The sequence below is a fragment of the Typopeltis vanoorti genome, chromosome 22 (genome assembly GCF_054136105.1).
Source record: "Typopeltis vanoorti isolate ZY-2024b chromosome 22, IOZ_Tvanoo_1.0, whole genome shotgun sequence".
Lineage (NCBI taxonomy): Eukaryota > Metazoa > Arthropoda > Arachnida > Uropygi > Thelyphonidae > Typopeltis > Typopeltis vanoorti.
Genome location: NC_143570.1, coordinates 50,805,866 through 50,828,812, shown reverse-complemented (window position 1 = coordinate 50,828,812; position 22,947 = coordinate 50,805,866). Strand labels below are relative to the sequence as shown.

The 22,947-nt window shown below is 36.9% G+C and overlaps 1 protein-coding gene across 1 annotated transcript in view; it reads right to left on the bottom strand.

The window, feature by feature from the left end:
• LOC150094411 (uncharacterized) overlaps nucleotides 1-22,947 on the bottom strand; it is a 122,692-nt gene that overhangs the window by 12,163 nt on the left and 87,582 nt on the right. Inside the window, exons 3-7 of the mRNA XM_090412466.1 lie at nucleotides 18,162-18,434; nucleotides 13,598-13,864; nucleotides 13,299-13,474; nucleotides 4,738-4,880; nucleotides 715-717 (exon numbers count right to left, since the gene is read on the bottom strand). Of these exons, the coding sequence (XP_090268592.1) occupies nucleotides 715-717; nucleotides 4,738-4,880; nucleotides 13,299-13,474; nucleotides 13,598-13,864; nucleotides 18,162-18,434 (862 nt within the window). The remainder of the gene's footprint in view (nucleotides 1-714; nucleotides 718-4,737; nucleotides 4,881-13,298; nucleotides 13,475-13,597; nucleotides 13,865-18,161; nucleotides 18,435-22,947) is intronic.

The window sequence follows — 22,947 nt, the reverse complement described above, 5'->3', positions numbered from 1 at the left end:
ACTTGGTATCATCTTTGGTCTGACTCCCATTGACGAGATCTCAATAAAGGTCGAAACCGGTTGATGGCTTCATTCGGAGGAGCAAGAGTTTTTTTTTTTTTACTCTCTTAAGGTTTTTGCTTTGGGGAGCTTTTGAGCATCCAGGGATTTGGATGTGTTCCAGTGGCTTGTATTAGGGCTCCCTTGGCGGATGCTTTTCCCTGGAATATGAGCAGTTCTGTTTGGTGGTAGGGGAGCCTGTCATCACTGAGCAGAGCCAACGCTGAGAATTTGACCCGTTGCGCCCTCTTTTCATCTTTTCGAATGGCTCAAAGGTGTATGCATTTTGAAAGCACACCCGGGTTCTTAATGCGAATGTGACACAATGTTTACTAGTCGAAAAGTATCTTCTTCATGAAGCACTAATGTTTTATTACCCTCCTATATATTTTGGGGGTCGCAGTCGGAAAAGTTTGAAACATTGCAGTTCATACAGGAAATACATATAGTGCATGCATGTTTTGCTATATTTTATTATATTATCTCAAATAGGAACAACTGGCATCGCATCTACTGACCTATGATGACGAGATAGTAATTAGTTATTGGCTATTTCTTTTCCTTTCGTTCAGTATTGAATAAGTATTTCGCGGGATGTTTTGGTGGCCATCAGTGCTCCCTTATTGGGAGCAATTAATTTTGGGGCACAAACTTCAGATGAATCGAACGAATTACCTGCTTTGGATAGCTAAAAGTATCTGCAGAGTACTTAGCACTTAAGGTACGTAAATGTGTATTGATGGTGGGGATGTCAGTCTCGCGGTGTATTTGTGCGTTTACCTGATAAACCATAGTGCGTCTAGTATAATTCATACGCATTCGTATTGAATAATCCGGATCTTTCTGATGTTGAAGTATTCTGTGTGACTCCATGCTGGTCAACTACATGTCAGAACTGGTGTAACTGCTCTTTTGTAGGGGAGTAGATTGTTTCCTGGGCCACCTAAGTCCACATTTGACTTCTTTCCAAGCAACGCGCGCGCGCGCGTGTGTGTGTGTGTGTGCGTATATATATATATATATATACGAGGTGGTATCAAAAGGTTTCGAGACTAGGTTTGTAACACGCCAACAGATGGCAGCACGTACGCGATTTCATCATGGACAGCAAGTTAGAACAAAGACCAAACATGAAATTCACGCTTGAAAAAACGTGAAATTCGAGGATCATTACCGGTGACGAAACTTGGGTGTACGGGTACGACCCTGAGACGAAGCAACAGTCTTCACAGTGGAAGAGCCCCATCATCTCCACGACCGAAAAAGGCGAGGCAGGTCGGCAGCTCGACCAAGTGCATGCTCATCGTCTTTTTCGACATTCGCGGCATTGTGCATCGAGAAATCGTCCTCAGGGACCAGACCGTCAATCGCCAGTTCTAATGCCAAGTTTTAAGGCGTCTGAGGGAGGACATTCAGCGAAAGCGACCAGATCTGTGGCACGCTAAAAACTGGATGCTCCACGACGACAATGCACCCTGTCACCGAGCTCTCCTCACAGGTGAGTTTCTCGCCAGAAACAACATGATCTCACTTCCTCACCCACCCTACTCGCCAGATTTGGCTCCTGCAGACTTCGTCCTCTTCCCGAAGAAGATCCAGCTCAAAGGTCACCGTTTTGACACGATTGCGGAGATCCAGCGCGAATCGCAGAAGGTGCTTGACATGCTTCGAAAAGAAGACTTCCAGGACACATTCCAGAAGTGGCAAGAACGCTGTCTTGATATGCAAGGGAACTATTTTGAAGGGGATAGTGTGCAAACGTAGATAAAGTAATTTCTCGTAAACAGAGCTAGTCTAGAAACTTTTTGATACAACCTCGTATATATATACTTTATTTTATCTACAATATCTTTAGATAAGATAAAAAAGACTTCGAATTTTAATTTTTTAAATTCATTTTCACACACTTTCAGTATAATCACCTTTTTTCATTGTTTGCGCGCGAGCATTGTATCAATATAAATGGTTTTGATATTCTCTTGGAATATGGAACTGAGACGAAAATTATACAGCTTTCCACTCGTGCAGGTATCAATGTGTGGGAACAACAGAATGCAAATATTCCATTGTCATTGATATCTGTGATAATATTCTGCTACTATTAATATAAATCATCAGATTTATTTATTGAATAAAGCTTAACAAATTGGTAGCATTTGGGCTTTTACTAATTGTGAAAGAGTAATGAATTGGTCATTGAAAGAAAGTTTCTTAATTAACCAGGGGATAAAATTTTCAGAGAATTTCTTCATTTTAATCTGGAAATTTAAGGCGATACAAAAAAAAAAAAAGTTCTACAAAATGAATTTCTGTAGTTAATTAACTGCTCCATCACGACTGACATACTGATGTATTGTTTTAGTAGCGAGCAAATGGTGTGTAGAAATTAAGACATAAGATTGCTTCAGCGTTTTGATAGTTTTTATTTCCTTCCTGATATCAATTAGCTCATTCTGTCGATTTCAATCAAGCCGTTCAAAAAGAAAAGGAAAAAAAAATTTTTTTTTTTTTTTTTGTTCACTGAATTCAAAAACGAAAAGCATTTACTGATAAAATTCGAGATTTTATTGATTTCCTGTAAATAAATTACTTTTTCTTTAGCTTTCTCCTTCTGGTTGAGAAAGCCCCTGCCAATACACTAAATAATTCTAGTAGTGACGGTTCACTTATTTGATTTGAATTTAAATGCATTCAAGTCCTCGAATTATCGGAGATGCCAATTTATGTTAACTATTTTAAGTATCAGTACCGCACCGGGTAATTCAGGTTTAGTGCTATCAAAAGTGATAATCTACAACTCTAATTGAATCCTTGCTTCTCAATCATGGAAAGAAAATAATTTAGTGTGGTCGAATCCGAAGTCTACATTTATGCATTCCTGCCTGTGGAGTTTATTCACCACAGCTGTGAAATGGTTTTGCGGGAGGGGGGGGGGGTCCAAACTACAGAACTCGCTCAGGAATAAAACAGAAGGAATTTGCAATGAAAAAAGAGAAATTGTCTTAGTTGAAGGCTTTGACCAAAAAATTATTGAAGTCTCAAACTAGGTCATTTTAAAGCAACAGAGAAGGAAATTCTAATTCCAAAAAATTCAGAAAAAATGACACTGTGATTACTTTTATCCCAATTTTCCATCCCTATCATTTTTCCTGAATTTTTGGAATTAGAATTTTCTTCTTTGTTGCTTGGAAATGACCTAGTTTCCACAATTCACTTATAAAATGCAGTTTCCTTTTTTTTTTGGAATTTTTTAAGCATACGAACGATGCGCATTTCTAGAAAACTGTTTATAAAATAGCAAAACTTATACGAGTACGAGATCTTTTTCCATCATTTTACGGGAACATCAGTCCAAAGAGTGCACACGTCCGGTATATTTTCTCCATAAATGAAGCAGAGGAGGAGCTGACTTTCAACAATAACCAGTTTCTTAGCCAACAAACATTGAAGGCTTGTCTGCATTTTTCTCGTAATTTCTCTGGCTCTTCCAACTTTCCCAGCATGCTGCGGGAAGAATGGAGGGCAAGTACGCGTTTGTTTATTATTAGGTTCTCTAAGTTGGTTTTCCTGTTCGTTTCGAGTTGGGCATCCTCATTATCGTAGTGAAAATTGCATACTCAGTGATTTTTTATGGCTTTTCTCTTCTATCAATTAACAAGGGTGCTCCTTACTATTGTGATACTTGTTATTTAACATCATAAGAGGTGGGTAAGGCTGACTTGTGTGACCATTATCATACGTACTGCGAATGAATGACTCTCTTTTGCAAGGTCACTTATTTTATAAAGGTGAAACGTAACCTTACTTGACGAGCCGCTTGTGAAGACGCCGCAATTGGAAAAGCTTTCTTACTTCCCTCCCACTCACCCCCATCGACCTTACATTAAAGGCTAGAAGGTGGAGCGGAAGCGCACCGCAAGCGCACTTCCGTGTTTGTCTCCCTGGGTAAAGCTAACGTTTCAGGAAATTGAATGACCTTTTTTTCTCGCGCAAGGTCAGTGGCAGAGGAGAATTTGGATATTGAAATTGGAGATTTAGAAAACACACACGTTTCCAAAACTGTTAAGGAATAATCGGCGTCCGATCTGTTCTCTGTTTCTCATGTGTGTGTGTGTGTGCGCGCACGCGCACTGAGACTATTTACGCATGTGTGTGATTTTTTTTTTTTTTTTTTTTTTTTTTTTTTTTTACATTTTCATAAGAATGGATATAACAAAAAAAAATAAACGTATGCATTATCTAAAATAAATTATGCGGGTATGGAGATTTCATGTCATCATGTATCCTTTGAGTTCTTAGGCTTTTCTGTTCCATTAAACAGCATTTGCGTTAGTGTTATGCAAACAACGTATCAAAAAATCAACTTAAACTTAGGGCACGCAGAAGTATTTGTGATTTTTGTAGTGAATTAAATTAGCTAAGATGCACGCTATCAACTATGTTATCCTTTTGGATTGAAACCAGCAATTTTATAAGTTGATCACCATCCGTCCCCCCCCTCCTTGTTTTTTTCAAGTAGCAGTATTTTCCGAATTATTTTGTATTATTGCATGCTAGGTTTTGTTAAGCATTAATAATATAATTTCCAAGAAGTCTGACTTCTTTGAACTTATTTCGATTTAAAAAAAATTATTAGGAAAGTATTTCTTCCATATTGTGGACTATTTTGCATCCATTACATGCTATAAACATACTTACCCATTCACATCGAGTTTCACTCCGTGAGCAATACTTCTGTTGGTCAAATCATACTGGCAGTGCAGCGACACCCCCAAGTCTTGATTAGTGACGATCATGTCGTGGTGCTGTATGACTATATCGTTAGAAAACTGACTGGCACCCTAAACACACGAAAAGAAATGCATTATTAATAATCACGAAGACGTAAGGAACGAAAGCTATTTTATTAACATTCTTATAAAATTTTCCTTCAAACTGCCTATTAAGGTATTCTGCAATACTTTAACAAAAACTGAGAATGAGATCAAAACGAGATGAACTACCCTACTGCATCTTATACGTCTGTCCAAAATATCCCATCCACATGTATTCAGTACAGGGAATTTTAATGGTCAGAGCGTTATTTTGTCCTCAGAGGATAATAGGCTTTTTTTTTTTTATACTAGATGACTCCGTTGCTTTGGGGATAAAATGCTTCTATCGTATTCTCGTCGTGATGGATCATAAGTCAGATTTCGAGATTACACAGCCATGAAGAGGAACTTCTCAGACGCATTGTACTTCCAACAAAAATTGTTTAGATTCTAAGGCAGCTTATCGTTAGAGATGGATTTCGGGAGTACAAGGAAATAGCACATCTACAACCACTACCACCTGTATACTTATTAATATAGGCGATGCTTTCTATCGCTGTACAAGTGATAAAGGGATTGCATAGATATCCTATTTATGCAGTTCTGTTTGAAATGCATCCTTCCGAGTAGCTGTTTTTGCAGATATAATTCGTATAGGATTTCTAAAGTTCCTGTCACTCTTTTACTAGAATCTCTCATGTCCTTCCTGCCGTTGGCCTTTCCCGTCATTTAAAGACAAAAACCTTTACGATAAGACTCCTACGGAAATATAATATCGATTTCCTCTTCCCATGCAACACGATATGGAAATTTTCTATTACGACAGACAAATTGATGATATACGAGATTGCTAGTTTTCTAATATTTTGTCCGGGCATTGCATTTTGTAACTCAGTGACCCCCCTTTACCAGCTAGAAGTGTCATTGAGTAATAGCAACATAAAAGCGAAAGCAATGAAAACTATATTACCTGGTCACGGTACCTTGTTTAGCACTGCGGCTGAACTTTACTCGTGCATCATAAATAACACATAATTTTCGCACCGATGCTCGTAACTCATCGGAAACTTAGCATTCTTGCCCATTAAATGGTGAAATTGCTGGCTCTAAACGTCACACTTTTTCCCAGCATTTGAAGTGGGAAAAGTGGTGCGATGTGTGTTTCCCCTATTGCTCCAATTTATATATCCAGACCTGTTATCTGTTATGCTGTTACGATGCGCTCTGCTAGCTTTAATGCGACAATCAAACATCGTCGATATTTTAAGCCAGTCACCCATAAACTCTTTAATTCCACTCAGTTGCTCCCGTATATCTGGAAAGGCTTCGGTCACACGAGACACTTTTACTGTATCTTGAGAATAAGTTTTCTTGCTTTTGTGTGCTTTGTTAATTAATTGTGTTGATTTTATTATGTAATCAAAGGAAAGAAGTAGATGTTAGATGTTTGTCAATGGATTACTCTTGAGAAGGGGTAGTTGCAATACGCTATTTGGCATTAGTTTCTTCTGGAGAAAATGTCTTAAGAATATAGCAGTTTAAATGTTGAAAAAATAAGCCATGCTAATCTGTAATTAAAAAGGTCCCATTTGTGCCTTTATTATACATTTTTTTAAAATGTAATCTCATATATATATATATTATTTTGTTATTTTCACCCCTATTTATCTTTGCTGGTTTCGAGTCAGAGAATATAGCACAACCTTTTCCAGTATTAATTTCCATTTAAACAAACCTTCTTACGAGGTACAACAACAACCTAATTAAACTGATACCTCTTAAAATTGATTCCAGACTCTCCAGTCATTGGTAGTCTGCATCCAAGCAGGGCCGGCTTTATCATTAGGCGAACCTAGACAATTGCCTAGGGGCGCCAGATTTTGCTACATATTTCGGGAAAAAACTACAACCTTCGAAAAAATTAGTAAAACCTTGATTAATAATAAAAAACTGAAATAAGTCAAGCCGTCCTGGTGCTCGCTGATGATCCTACATTATTTTCGTCTTTCTCTATTTCTTCCACTCCCCTGCTCTTTGTGTACTTAATCTCAAGTGCAGAGATTTTTCCTCCTCGCATCTGTCCCAAGATGAGCGGGGAAGTTCCGGGGTAACCCTCAAACTAACAATCAGTGGTCGCGACTAACCGACTGTTCTCACTTCTTCTCTTCATTCCCTATAGACTTAATTCAGTTGATTTTTAGATTAAGTCCTGTTTTTGCAAGCTCTCTGAGGTCTGAGAAGTTGGGGATTACGTCATTCATTTTCTCACAGAATCGTTCTGTTAATTCAGTTTAGTTTATCCTAAATCAGTATAAGAATGCGGTGGGAATTTTCATAGAATTGCAGTGGCAGGGATTCTGATTGGTAGTATTCGTGAAATAAGACCTCTAATTGGTCTTTCTCTTCGCTCCCTTTACTTGTCATCATCCCCAATTCGGCATTCTTCTACTGATTTCAGATTAGTTCGGTCAAGATTTTTCGTAGGTGACAGTTGAGTCCGATAGCTAATAGTTTTGGTATTTGTGTATCTAACATTCTTACAGCGGCTGAAGAACATTTGTGGCCAAAATAGCCAGTGTTCTCCATAGAGCAGTATTTCTGTAAGTAATACCTGTGTAGGTGTATGTGTGCGTGTGTGAGTATGACAAAATACATATAGAGAGACAATATATAGGGGCGCCTAAATTTTCTTTGCCTAGGGGCATCAGATACTCTCGGATCGGCTCTGCATCCAAGTATTTTTCAGAAAAGACAATCTACACAAGCCTTTTTTTATGCAGGATTCCTGCTATTTTATCTTCAGGCATTTAGATTCGTTGTAATCGGATATTCTAGTGTGACTTTAAAGTAGTGTGGAATTTCTATTATTTCTTCAAGTGTAGTATGACAGCTTTGTTCGTTCTGTAGTATTCAATACATCCCTGATTATTATTATTATTATTATTATTATTATTATTATTATTATTATTATTAATTTGCCTTAATTAATAATAAATGTTTTTAAATATTTGCCACAACTATAGCACTTTTTACTTATTTCACCTTTTGGCACACGTTAACCTATCATTCCGTAGCCTATCCATATCCATTGATCGAAGCACAAATTAATCACATCCAGTCATTTGTAATCGCCCAGATTGTTGTATAAATAAAGAGCCCTCTCACCCCAAACTCTCTCAAATATGAAATACACTTAATATACTTGGGCTATTCAGCTGATTAATAAGTACTACTAAAATTGAACCTTATCGTTTGACCTTTTAGTTAAATAAAATTGATTTAAGCCTGTATTTCATAAAGAGTGTTGGTTTAAGAATGCACCGTCAAAGGTGCTTATTGAGAACAGTGCTATAAAAGCAGAATAGCATTTATTGAGAAGAAAATGGTTTGCTATGTGCTCGTGAAACTGAACATGTTCAATTTAGTTTGCTTTTAAAGTCTAGTGATATGTGCAGTAGAAAAGCCATTTACGGTGCTCGGTTATAGGTAAGCGAGGTAATCGGCTTTTGAGAGATTTACTGGTGACATTTAAAATGGCTACAAAGCGACGGAATGGCCACTGTTTGAAAACGCGTTTAAGGTGCTATTAAATGTTAAACTTATTATTTTGTTGACGCACGTTTGTGCTTAGAATGACTTGCGCCGAGTGTTTAAATGCGTCGTTTTATTGGTCATGTGATTTCGCAGTTTTGTTTTTTATATAATATTTTCAAGAAATTAGGGTTTACATACCTGTCTTTGCCGACCGTTGGCCAACCTGCTCTTCGAACCTGCAGCCCGTTTTGGCTGGAGAGATTTACAAGTATCAGTGGCCTCCATGGCCACTGATGCTTGTAAACGACGCACTAATTCTGTGTGGAATGGGCATCTGCTGCCCTACCACTTCTTCTAGTAGAAGGCTTCAATCCCATCAAACCATGAGTTACGGGAGTGAACCATACTGCGTCCGTTGACGTCACATGTGAATAACTAACACCTGTCTTTTACTGTATTCTGTATAATATGTACACGTGTAATTCTCAAGCACCATTAAATATTTCTAGTTGTCTGATATATGATTTATTGGCGTAAGGACAGGAATGGTCATACTGCACCATAGCAAAGGTTTCAGCAGAGCAGTACGACGCGTGTTGCATCTTTCACACATAAGCGTGTCATCAACCCTCAGTAAATAAGAATTTTTAAACTGAGTGTGTAACCTACGCGGAACGTAGCAAAAACATCTTCCTCTCTTCTGTTTCTACATTGACTAGACTGCTAATACTTAATTCCAGGCTTAATATCATGCAATTTGTTTGTTAATACTTCCTTCCATTGGGGAATTAGCTGTAATTTTAGAAAATGTCTGTAGTCTGTAAAGAGAACTGTCAAACACTACATGGAAAAAGTATGAGCTGATATAGCAGCTGCATTATGCAGTCTCGTTTCCCTTAATTCCAGTGTGGCTGTGAATCCAACACAACCAAATATCAAAATTAAGGGTCTTCCCTTTGTACAAGTGTAACACCTCACACAGCACTGCATGTGGATATATACAGGTTAAGAGATTCCATGTACAGAACGTAATGAGTCTGTATAAATTACACGCTTTTAGTAGCGGTTTTCTTTTATATGCACAAACGTAACCTGAATGACATGCAACTATGCCGTATAATCACTGCAGTTGAATCTGGTTGGAGATAGCAATGTCAGGAAGCAAAGCCAACACAGATCTCTGATCTTGAACCATCAGTATAGATATGCAAGAAATCAGAGTAAGGTTGTTATGCATCAAACAATTGCAGATAAGACAGTTGATGGAATATGAATAAAATGAGATATTGCAAGATGAAATGCAAACCTGACATGTAGGTTTGGCTCACGTAATGTTAACATCCATGCAATAGCTTGCATTATCTCTTTAACACGCATACCAAGTAGTCTGACGTACGTGATATTGACCCCCCCCCCCCAACAAAAGAGGATGCTCGGGAAGTGACTTTATTTTTAGGGCATAATTAAGAGACGACTGTTTCCGTCTAAGTGATAGAGATCCGGCTCATTTGTTTCAACATAAAGACTTTGAACGGACGACGTGCGAAAGGCACGAGTAGTTATTCTTATACTCTGATGGCGTTTTTCGACAGAAGTGTACACAGACACTTTTTTTTCTGCTGAAAACCTGAACCCATTAACTAAGAGTCCATGGCGAGACACGATCAGTTGTTTGCTGAAGTTGCCTTTCACTTACCTTCTTGTTACTAGAGTGGCAGTAAATTGTGAAGTCATCAACATATAGAGCATTGACTATAGTGGGAGGAAGCTGTTCAATGAATGAGTTAACTTTGATAGCAAAAAGCGTCACACTTAAGACAGAACCTTGGAGAACACGCTGTTCTCGATGTTATGGCCAAGATAGCGTACTTCCCACTCTGACTTGGAAAACTCTGGTAGACAGTTTTTAACAAATACAGGAAGGTGTCCTCTGAAACCTAGGTTATAGAGATATTTTAGTATGGCATAAGCTTTTTCCCATGTTAAAGAACACTGAAACCAGATGTTCTTGTTTGAGGAATGCGTATCTTATACAAATTTATCAACGGACCAAAGTTGAATCGAGAGAAGATCGTTGCTTTCTAAATACCAGAGGTCTGGCATTAACCATTTTCTTTAATAACTTACAAATGCAGCTGGTCAAAGCAGTAGATCGATAACAGTTTGCTTGTGTCGTATCCTTTCCTGGTCTTGGGACGCAGTGACAACTCATTTATGCCAAGAATCTGGAAACTCTACCACCGCAAGCATTCTCTTATATATGGAGATCCATACAAGATGATGAAAGGTGTTTTATCATTTCATAATGGATGTCATCAGGAGTTACTTCACTGGAGTAAAAAATAAAAATAGTTCTTCTTAGTTCCTTCTTAACAAATGGCTGAGTTGCTCTTTCAATATTAAAAATTCAGGAGGATATGAAGCTGTTGTGGAGATTCTAGCAAACATTTCTCCCAAAAGTGTGCGCGCGACAGATTTGGGATCAACACCAACACATCCATTATAGTGTCAGGTAGACAAATGGAGTGTTCTGTATCAACCTTTCATTTTCTGGATATTATTCCATATAATTTTTGCACTGGTTGTTTGATTAATCGATGATGTACTCGTAAATTTGATCCAAAATGGTTTTTGACTCTGTTGTCTCGCTTAACGTGCTTTAGCTCGAGCATGCGTAAAAACTAAGTTTGATGTGGTGTGGTATTTACGATATATATCCCATCCTCTGTGTTGAATTTCTTTGGCTTCCTGGCACTGTGGGTTCCACCAAGGTTTTGGATAAAGTGGAAAACGATATGATGTTTTTAGAATTCAGGCTATTGCTGCCTGGACAATGCAGTCTGTTACATAGTGTACTGCTTCACTGATAGGTGTTTGACTGACTGTATTGAGCATTAAATTTTGTAAGATGGAAAAGTATTCAATCAGCCTGGTCCATTTTCCATATGGGCATCCGTGTAGGAGAACATGGCTTGTGGGAAGACATTGTGCACATAAAATAATCGCTTCCCTATATACCCTTGCCTGCAAGGGTATATAAACTTGGCCTTGCCATTCGGGACCGCCCATCTTGCCGAAGCAGAGACCAGAGTAGTGCAAGACTACTTGGATTCTCCTTTCCGAATGTCATCGGATCGCACGGCAAACATGGCGGTAGTGAATCCTGGTAGTATGGAAAAAAGGATAGTAAAAAAAGACTCAAATATGGGAAGAAAAGTAAAGGAAAACAGAAAGAGTGAAAAGGGTCATTTCTATCACTAGAAGGGTCCCCTCCACATGAAAAGGTGATTTAAGGAAAGGGATTAACCTTATTTCGGGTAACACACTATAAAATTCTGAAAAAGCAAGGGCGTGTTTTTATTCTATAAAATCATATGATATTACTCATTACGTATTACGAGAATATTAATCGTAACACGAAATTTATCGTCAATGACAGTACATGAGTAAGCTTAAAAAATCGTGAAATTTCTATTAATTTCTTCTGTTGTACTGATATTTTTCGAGTTAATTTCATCAAACCACATTTTTTGATAAATTTTATAAGTTATTTTTTAATTTAATACTTTATTTAAGATAGCTCTTTAAATGTTTAGTAAATTATCAAATCTTTGCTTCTTATCCCCTAATCAGATCTAGCCTCCACACAAGAGGGCGCGCTGTGCACCTTGTGAAAGCCTAAAATTAAACTATTGTTGAAATAACAGTTTGTTAATGCAGCGCTTGAGGCCTAAGAAATGGCCTGATGATTCAAACGAAAAAAGTTGAATACTTTTTTATTGTTTGATTAAAAAACTTACAGTAATAAGTATTATCAGGTCATTACTTCAGTTGAGTTTTTTAATCAAGAAAGACGCCAAGAAATTATTCAGATTCTATTGGCTTTTTTTTTACTTTTTTTTTTTTTGCCTCTCTTCGGTCGTTGCTTTCCTGCCATGCATTAATCTAATAGTTCTACAATAATTTAATTTCGATAGCAGTAAATATCCTCTATCATCTCAACCACCATCCTCCTCCATGACTAGTTTTTTTAAAGTGCATAAAATTGACAAAAAAAAAAAAAAACGTGGCAGAACTTTTTTCGATGTATAATCTCTCTTCGAAAATCGCTGCTTGACATTAAAGCACACTATTTTACACTAGCGTTTGACTTCGCTGACGGAGAAGATCCGATAGCAGCTGCTCGAAGTTATTCCTAGCAGTCTGAAATTGACAGCTGTCAAGTACATGCGATAATTTTCAGCGTTACATCTGCTGGCCAATTTATTCCAGGAAGCCTCGCCATGGACGACAGACTACGTGGGTTTAAAAAATAGCAAAACGGGGGAGGGGGAGTTAAGAGAAGAAGGGTGTGGACAGAGTGTAAGGTTGTTTTTTTTTTCGCAAATAGCTACGTAGTTACAAGGAGAGAAAATTTCCACAATATCCCGGTTACTTCGCAGGATTAGTTCCACCATCTAGCGGTGAAGCAGGGCAATGCACTTACAGGAAATTGTCTTTCACATTTGCTGTGTGTATCAAATGACAGATGATAAGAACCCCTGATTAAGTGATTCTTACTATTTAAATAACCTACACACACACACACACACACACACACACACACACACACACACACACACACACACACACACACACACACACACACACACACACCTTTTTTTTTCTTCCTAGATATAATAATTATATCTAATTATTATATCTGTGCTTTGAATTAATAAAGAAGTTACTTTATTGAACACTGTGTGCATTCTCTGGACAGAGCTTGTCCGTTTTTCTGAAAGAAAGAACCAGTTCATTTCTGTATGAAATCCATTAACAACGCAGGTTACTTGGAAAGCACTTCACTGAAGTGTAGATGGGATTCAAACTCAATTCTTTTTTAACCACAGACATCTTATTAAGACTCACCTCTTGTTTGACATCACAGTTTAAATCGTGATAGGCCATTTTGATTTCAAATTCTAGGCTGTTAATTACATCGGTCACACAAGAATTAGGCCGAGATTTTACGTAGACTTTGCCATTAAAAACCTTGCTTGTCTTCACTCGGGCGACCATTTCTCGGGATCGACATTGAATCGTCACTATAAAAAAACAATAGCATAAAAATCAAATGTGGAGTGACTGTTTCACGCAAAAAAACTTCTATGGATTGTCTTATGTGATTGAAATAATCGAAATTCCAACGTAACAATGATCCAACTCACCATTGTAGCACGATGCTATTTCATAGGTGGCAGCACCAGGAATCTCCAAATACGGTTCTTGGATGTGAGTCAGGGAAGCCGCAGCATGATGACTGATGCGACACACGCTAGTAGATGAGTCTCCGAAATCAAATGAATGACACCGATAGTTCACACTAAGACATGTTTTTCGACATTCTTCCAAGGAGGAGACACCTTGATAAACAGCATCCACAGTCTTAAGAATTTTGCCATTTACTTTACGGAATTCACATAGTCGAACAGGTTCTGAAATTTTAAATAAATTTTAGAAATAACTAGAATTTTTATCCCACTTATTCTGTCTATATTACACTAGCACATAAACCAATATATTATATTTTTCTTAAATACGGTATCGAAAACTTAAAGATGATACGAATATTTTAACACAGAAATTTCTTTATACTGTTAAATGCATTTCTTTTATGGTGAAATCTTCTCTTGAATCTGGTAAATTACCTTTCAAGTTAGACAGTTCAATCTATTTTTAACTCAAAATTGCGCTTTTTCGTTCTAAACATGCCAAAGGCATTTTGCACAACTTGCAAACAACATGATTTTATGAAACCTACTGGCGTGTTTAGTTTTCCAACTTTCTCACGAATTGTGTTGTGACGCATGAGCTCTTGATCCACCTGCAAACTCTCTCAACTTAATTCAACTTCCACCCCATCATTCTCCTTCGTTTTTTGACCTGCGTTTACGGCCAGTGAAGCATAAAATATCAAATTGGTGTCTGGTAATCCTTCAGTTTCATCAGTTAGTATCATTTGGTTTGCACGCGACAGCAATTGGTTACGTGGTGGCTAGATAATATAACATGAAAAATAAATAAATAAAAAAGTAAAATTATAACTAAAAACGAACTTTTAATATCCACCTCGACTATGTGTATAACTTATTATTACTTAAATCCGTGACTGCCTTTTCAGTTTAGAAAAACAGAATGGTGATTTCTTTATCGTAAATTACCGAATAGAAGTGAACAAAAACCAGAACTTTTAACCCAAACAAAAGCTTTTTGTAAACTCTGTGTGAAGTAAATAAAAAAAAATATATATAAAACACTGTACACTTTTTAAATAGCTGAGATTGCATAGTTCACGGGGAAGTTGTAAAACCCTTCCAAACAAAGAGAGAAGATATTTGAGGTGTATTAGCTTTATGCCTAAGATGTATCAACACAGGTATGCTTTGTGCGTGATGTGTTGACATTAACGACTTTTCGTTCTTGAAAAAATAAATGCCGACAGATTTTAAGGGAGAATTCAGAAGGCTACTTAGCTATCGGTTAACTTCGGGGAAACTATAAATTAGCATAAAATCTCACACAGCCAATTACAGATGATGCATTTAATTCAACTTGAAAACACAAACGGGAACTGTTTAAAGGGTGAAATTATGTTTTTAGAACAAAGAATAAAAATGAAGTTTGACATTCTCTTTTAAGAAGAGTGGATGATAGGCACTAGGAGTTGATTTTTAGCATGCAGGTCACGACAGTGAAGAGCTGAAGGGGGTTGGTGAAGAATGGCTTATCTTGCATATGCATGACTGCACCAAAGTCTTGACTATTTTTTTCTTTTATCTTCTCTGAACTGAACGCTCTTTCCGCCCGACGAACTAACATCACCTGCAGGTTCCGTCTTCGGGAGCTCGTTATGCACCGATAAAGTGACCCACTCGATGTACTCGAAGCAACGACTGCATCCAAATATCTCGATCTGTGTCACCATTGTGGTTGATGAATGCTGTCGTATTTGTTCCCTTGTGAAGTTTTCTTTTTTGCTTGAATAGCAAAACAGTAAACAAATTCGTAATGGATCAGGAGTGGTGAGACTGAATTGGCAAGTGGCCACATCTGTTCAAGACTGAATTGAGAATTACAATATCATTTAAGATAAAGTTTCACTATTTAAAAAAAAAAAAAAATGAACGATGTCATTTGGACTAATCGTATTAGTGACTAAACCCTTCAAATATTTTATTGACTAACCTGCAATTCTTTGCAATAAACTCGTCACGATCTTTCCATTTCCCCAGTAATATGCAGATATTTTTGTTCCGTTGGTACAGAGAAGCAACTAAGACCGTGATTTGCATTACGTTGTCTGTTAATTGTGAACATTGAGATGCTATTTTGCAGATAGATATTCGAGTTTCGATAGGAAAAAAACCACTCTCTCGGTATGAGACAGACTAAGTCGCTTTTAGGTAAAATCCAAGTTAAGAGTTTTAAAGGGTTCGAACCCAGGTTTTTTCAACCAAAGGGCAGTTATCATTTTCTGGATGCGATATCTTCTGCACAGTGATTGCACCTGACCATGCAAAAACTAAGCTGAAAACTATTTGTTTTAAGATAATCGAGAGAACAAAAAGACTAAACTTATAAGCTTTTCAGTTTTTTTCTATTGAACTTTTTCCTATTTGAGTTAATAATTTCCGGTTGTGTTTTATAATACCACATTCGAGAGAATGTTGTTCCAAAGATTTCAGAGAGAAAAGTATCATTAATTAATCCTACCAGCTGTTTTTTGAAAACAATATTCTTCGGACTGCCATTTCAGATGTGGGAACAGTATTGTGTGGTGGTGTATATTTCAATTTACATAGATTAAAGATATTTAGCAGTGCTAGTATTAAGAAGTGTGACTTAGTGTTTCTGTAAAATGATGCGGTTGTGCCATTTCCGAAAATCTTGAAAATCTCGTGCATTATTACAGATCTGTGTGGGTACGGTGACTATTTTTTGCTCACGCCAATCCAGGCCATAAAACCTTTTTATGGCCTGGATTGGCGGAAATGGACTGGACTGGAAAAAAAAAAAAAACATTTGCAGGCCAATCCAGGCCATAAAACCTTTTAAAAATAAAAATAAATAAAATAACATTTGAAAAAGGTATATATATTTATTGTCTTACTGTTCCAATCACACAATATTTTTAAAAATTACATCACGGAAAATCAAAAATATTTATGGATGATAGTAATAAATAATTATTTTTGATTTAAGATACTTACAGATGTTTACTATCCAATGCTTACTACAAAAAACTACCTAGTGGATTTTTTTTTTCAAAAATTCGTCCTTTGATACAATCGTCTACTTGATATCTTGCAAATATTTGAAATCTTACAAAATTGCATTTTGTAATTATCATAGCTTTTCAAGTTTCAAGGTTCAATTGTGATTTCTCAGCAGTCCACAACTTGTTTATTATTGAAAACACAAGTTCTGTTGCTGCATTTGTTTATGGCAAATATTTAATGTAACCAGTTTGAATTGCTTCAGCTCATCTAACTGCTTTCTCCATAGTTCCAAAAATGGCACGCCTTGGTGTAAACCTTCACGAATGGCTCAACAAACCATTCCTTTTGTATACTGCTATTGGTTATGGTTTTATTAATAATCTTAATTTAGTTTTATTTATAATATTAAATTCTGCTTTATGATAACTTAAAATTGCTGGAACAAATCCGCAAGAAATATAAAGTTCATTGGTCAAGGAACTATAAGCACATCAGTGCCATGTCTCAGGTGCAGATGAGGAGTCAGAAGTTTATTGACATTTCGTTTGAGGAATTGCAGGTTGTAACTGTTTGGAAATACTTTGTGCGGCAGGCTGTTCCAGAGGACAGAGGTAGATGGAATAAGAGAGGAAGAAGAAACTCGGGTTCGGTGTGTTTGCCGTTGTACGGTAAAGCTGTTGCTCTTTTATTAACAGGTGCAACAGAAAGTGGAGGAAGGTGGTTGCCACTGCAATACCTGTAGAATATACACAGAGCCGAAATACTCTGCGTCTGTGAGATAGAGATTGAAGTGAATCTCTAAGAGAGGGATCGTCTATGAGCCGAATTGCTCTCCTCTGGGCGATGTCAAGACTTTTTTGAGAAATTTTGGGTGCTCCGTTCCAAACATGTGACCTGTTCTAAGCATGGGCAGATTTGGGATTTGTGTATATGAGTTAGCTGGGTGGAAAATAGCATCGTGAACTAAAGAGAACGCCTAGTTTTTTGGATGCTGAGGAAGCTATCGTTGCACGTGTCAACGCCTGACCAACTAATTCATCTAGAGTTTAGTTGGTTGGGTTATAGTTCAGGTTCACAAAATTTGTTTTTCTAATAATGACGCAATAATTTTATTGCTGGTAAATGTATAAACAATGCTAATTTTTGTTTCATATCGTTATTGATTGTTCATTGATATAAACATTTAAGTTATTCAAAGAGTTTTATAGGATTGATGCATAAGAAATATTTCAGCACGTAGTTAGAGTGGCAGAACAAGAGCTCATCCCGGGAAGGTTAGTAAGAGTGTGGTGGACAAGAGTATGAGGACTAGATTTTCGCTTGGAGATTGGTAAATGAATGGAAATGGTTGCTTGAGTCAGTTAAGTGCTTCGTTAATGGTTCAAGGAAAGGTATGACAGATATTTTGTGTATAGTATGGGTCTTTCATGATGAGTTTACGAACTCCATAGAGGTGGCTATGCAATAATAATAATAAATTCATGCAAAGAATATATTTTAAAACCATACTTACGATCAACGCAGTTGTTTTCCAAATAATCCACGTCTTCGTTGGAGGGAGCAAAATATCTTCTTCCTGGAATAGAGTGTCTGTCCAAGTCGCTAAGAAAACACTCCTTAGTTAAATGGTGGAAATTAGCTGACCTGCACTCAAACTCTCGCTGGGACAAACACAGCACCATACACTCCTCAAGAGATTTGGTATTTTGTTTCATTCTAGCACGGTCCACTAACTCGTAACCTTTAACCCTCTCAAATTGCCAGTCTCGATCACAAATCTGTTCTCCTGGAAAACGAAACGACAGTGAATATACAGGTTCGAAATTGATTTTTAAAACAGTTAGGACTAAATCATTTACTCTGATTCAAATTATACCTATAGCCTTCCTCTACGGTGGGAATCCCGATGAGAGACCATGCGTTTATTTATTTATTTAACATCTAGGATTTCATATATTTCAGACTTTGAACTCTACTCGATATTCGGCTTTCACCTTACAGCTCATTACTGATTACGCTTAAGGGGTCGCATAATTTACACTATGCGATGGGAGGCCTTAAGTTTTAAGAACAGTCAAGTGAGCCGTAGTTCTGCGGGATGGACAGTAACGAATTTGGTGTCATAGTACATGTGAAAAAGCAGGAATTTATACTTAATTCGGTAGTGTAATTGCATGTGATTCCTATGCATCAGGTGTCACACAAAGAGCGTAGTAAGTGGCGTACGCCATCTTACTTACGACCGCTTTCTAAATCTTTCTAAGGTACGTCGCCAATTATTTTTTAGGATAATATATTCATTTATGTCACTGCAATATATAAGTGAACATTTGTTTTTAATACTACTGCGTCTTTTCTTGGGGCAATTTTTTTACGATATTCACACGGCGATAGTACTCAGCATGCATTCCTGACTAATCAGCATTTTAGTAAGTAACGTGACCCACGGTCTAGAGCAAAAAAAGTAAAAACGTATGGATAATACCTTATCCATTACTCACTTCTTACTTGTTGAAAGTTTATTTTCCACTTGGTTAGAGTATAATAAATTTAGTTTAATCCTTTATCCAAGTGTGAGCAAACAAAGTTTGCGCCTGAAAGTATCTTCAGGACTGGGTTAAGGTGGTACACACCAGGGCAACTCGTTGCAAAGGTGGAGCACAGGCGCAAACTTTGTTTGCTCACACTTGGATAAAGGATTAAACTAAATTTATTATACTCTAACCAAGTGGAAAATAAACTTTCAACATCTTTCTCTAAATCCAGAGTAATTTATTAAAAAAAGGGTGGCACACCAATTGGCAATTCCTATAGGTAGAGATGACCTGCAAATGCTTCTGCCTGATATCTCGACTTGGGCCTGGCTCCCACTGAAGAGACCTCAATAAAGGTCGAAACCGGTCTGGGTAGTGGCCCTTCCCTTAATGCATAACAATAGACATATCCGCAAGGAGATGAGTTTTGCATTATAGGAGATACTAGGATAGGAGTGTTGGTAGCTTGCTCCACCTTTGCAACGAGTTGCCCTGGTGTGTACCACCTTAACCCAGTCCTGAAGATACTTTCAGGCGCAAACTTTGTTTGCTCACACTTGGATAAAGGATTAAACTAAATTTATTTCACTTCTTACTTTCTTTTATCTGCGATCGTATAGATATATTGCAAACACTTCGAAGTTCAACGAACCAGACATCAAACGAATATCTAATAAGTACGGAAAGTATTTATTTCGACTTATCAACACCGAGCAATGGCTGTTTCATTCTCAGAGTAACTTTATTACCATCTCCATACGAATGTGTCATATAATAGCTTTCTCATGTAATCACAAATTCGGTTTGTATTACTGTATGAATAAGGAATGTTGTTTGCATTCAAATCAGCTTACAATCATGAGAGGTAAGGATAGACAATCCATTTTTCATTTTTTTTTTTTTTTTACGTAGCAGTTTATTCTAGTCTTTCGTGTGATCATTTCTATTCGATATTCATAGCCAAATACGAGAATTGGACGATTATAGCGATGGCTATAATAATTTTAGTACTCGACGTAAGCGAAATTGGCCAAGCACAGAATGCAACTGAGTACGGATAGAATCGTAGATTGGCCCGGAGATAAAAGATTCAACGGCATGAACGTGCAATTCGTGCTCATTCATGATTTACGAGTCTAAGACTAAGTTGGAGGGGATTTCTAATAATGACGCAAATATCACATTAAAGAAGGAATACGCTGCTTACTGAAGAAATTTAGAAATAAAAATTAGGAGTTTTTTGCATGCACGTTATTATTATGGGGGTAGTCCAAACATTCCCCCCCCCCCCTTCCTGATAAGGTGTTTGATTGCTCTGCTGTACTTATATTATCAGAGATAAAAAGGTTCACCACCGTTCTCTCTAAGAAATCTCGGTAATGACTTCTGTAATAGCCACTTCCCATCTATTCTCCTTTTCTCACCTGATCCCCTCCCCTCCCTCTCTCCTTCAAATCAAAATTTGCAGTTGAGCGATGACAGAAGAATCCCATGTTTATTTTCTCACATTTTCTTGTGTTTACTAGTATACCGGAAGAATGTGCAAGATGGGTGTGCTTACCGATGAGGAAGTTAATATTACCGAACTAGTATGAAAATGAAAAAGAGTTCGATGCTTGAATGATTTTTAGACAGTCAATGAAATTGCTATTGCTGTGTCTGTTCGAAAGCTACTGGAATCATGCAGTTTTGTAGCAGAAGCTGACATGTAGTGTTTGTACTATAACAAGATAATTAGCTTTCTTTATGATACAAAACTGTAATTTGTCTAATGAAACTTCTTTCAATCGGAAGAAATTCGTTTCTTCAGGAACTTGCAAGTAATTTTCTTTTTGTCTTTTTTTTTTTTTTTTCTTATTACGTGAATTTCAGTCCTAAGAATAGTTCAGCGAAAGCCTCTCAACGAAAAAAAAATTCACATTTAGAGTTACTTGTCAGGCTATAGTCGAAGTTCGCAAAATTTGTTTTTATTGGTGAATTTTATTTCTAGTAAACGTGTAAACAATTCGAAAAAATTATTTTTATACCGCTAGGAGTTTGGTTTCCCATTTATTGAGATTTTTCTTCCATATTACCGTCATCTAAATTTATGCGGTATTTTAATTAGCATCTTTTCTGAGTGTATCTTTAGCGCTAAGATGATGGTAGCTTGTAACTGATTAATTATTACATTCTTAATTATTTATTTATATTTTTTCCTGAAAAGCTTCGATATGAATGGGTTTGGGAGAATATTTCTAAGTTAGCTTGAAATTAGGAATTACTTCGATTGTTCTTTTCGATGAAGTTGATGCAACTGGATTCTTAAATGTTTGACACTCAACTGATAGCGAAAGGAAAGATCTCATCCGATACAAAATTAATGAATTCGACCCTTCAGCAATTCCTCAAAATCTTCATGAAATGCTTCAAAATTTTCCGAAATACAGTTATGAAGACTATTTGCACACTTAAACTCTCCAATTCTAAAGAATTTCATAGTCTGCGGTCATGTGAGAGACTAACATGTCCGTTTTCAGTTATTCTGATTTCGTTTCTTTGTAAACTCAAGATTTTATTTTCTCATTTTGTTTACGTACCATCTAAATCATAATTGTACGCTAATATTTATCTGTTTATATAAACTACCTAAATTATATTATGAGTAGTGCCAGTGTGGAGAAAACATGAAATTAAGAGAGGAATTTTAGATTATTGGGGGCCCCCGTAGTTGAAAATAGTTGAAAATAAAGAGCATCGTTTTCCAACGATGCTCTTTATTTTCAACTAAAGAACATCGTTTTCAACTAACGATGCTCTTTAGTTGTAAACACTTGGGTCCAAATGCAGTGGACGATGCAAAGAGCCCTTATCAGATTTTTTCTGCTAGCAGAAAAAAAAAAAATGATAACGGTTCTTTATATGATATGATCAGTCAGTGAGTTAGCTGGTCTCATACGAAGGCGGCAGGGTTTTTTCTCCGCAAAACAGGAAAACCAGCTAGTAGACACATCATAATGCACCGTGAAGTAAAGGATTAACCGCCCTATCAGTGCATTAATAATGTCAAAGAAAGCCAAGTGTTTCGTTGGTCGTTACAAGCCACTGTGCTTAACACGCAGTGGGAATGGGATTTCAGGTCTGAGATTATGAGTTGTATATTTTCTTCCTTGTCTCCTCGGGGTAAGATACATACGAGAGGTGAAGTTTTAAATTGTACATGTTTTTGGTCATACAGTTGCTACTGAATAAAGACTTATTGTTACATAGACCATATATTTATAACGTACTTATGTTCTTACAAATTGCCTACCGGTTTCGCTAGTAACTGACTAGCTTTCTCAAGGCTTGCATAGTACAAAAAAAGATAAATGCAAAAAAGGTTTAAAAATACAAAGAACCGTTAGTATCTGTTAGGTAGCTAGGGTGACACGTTCGCGTGACATAACTACTCAGCATCATGAACACGCGTTACATACAAACGCGTAATACGGTTCTTTTTAAACCTTTTTTCCATTTACCTTTTTTTGTACTATGCAAGCCTTGAGAAAGCTAGTCAGTTACTAGCGAAACCGGTAGGCAATTTGTAAGAACATAAGTACGTTATAAATATATGGTCTATGTAACAATAAGTCTTTATTCAGGTGAAGTTTTATTTTATTCTAAACTATTGTCTAATGTAAAAATATATCCATAGCAATTTGGATAGGTGATTATGAGGAATTCCTTTGTGAGAATTGATATTTATAAGAGGATGATGCACTTGCTCAGATAACTAGCACTTGA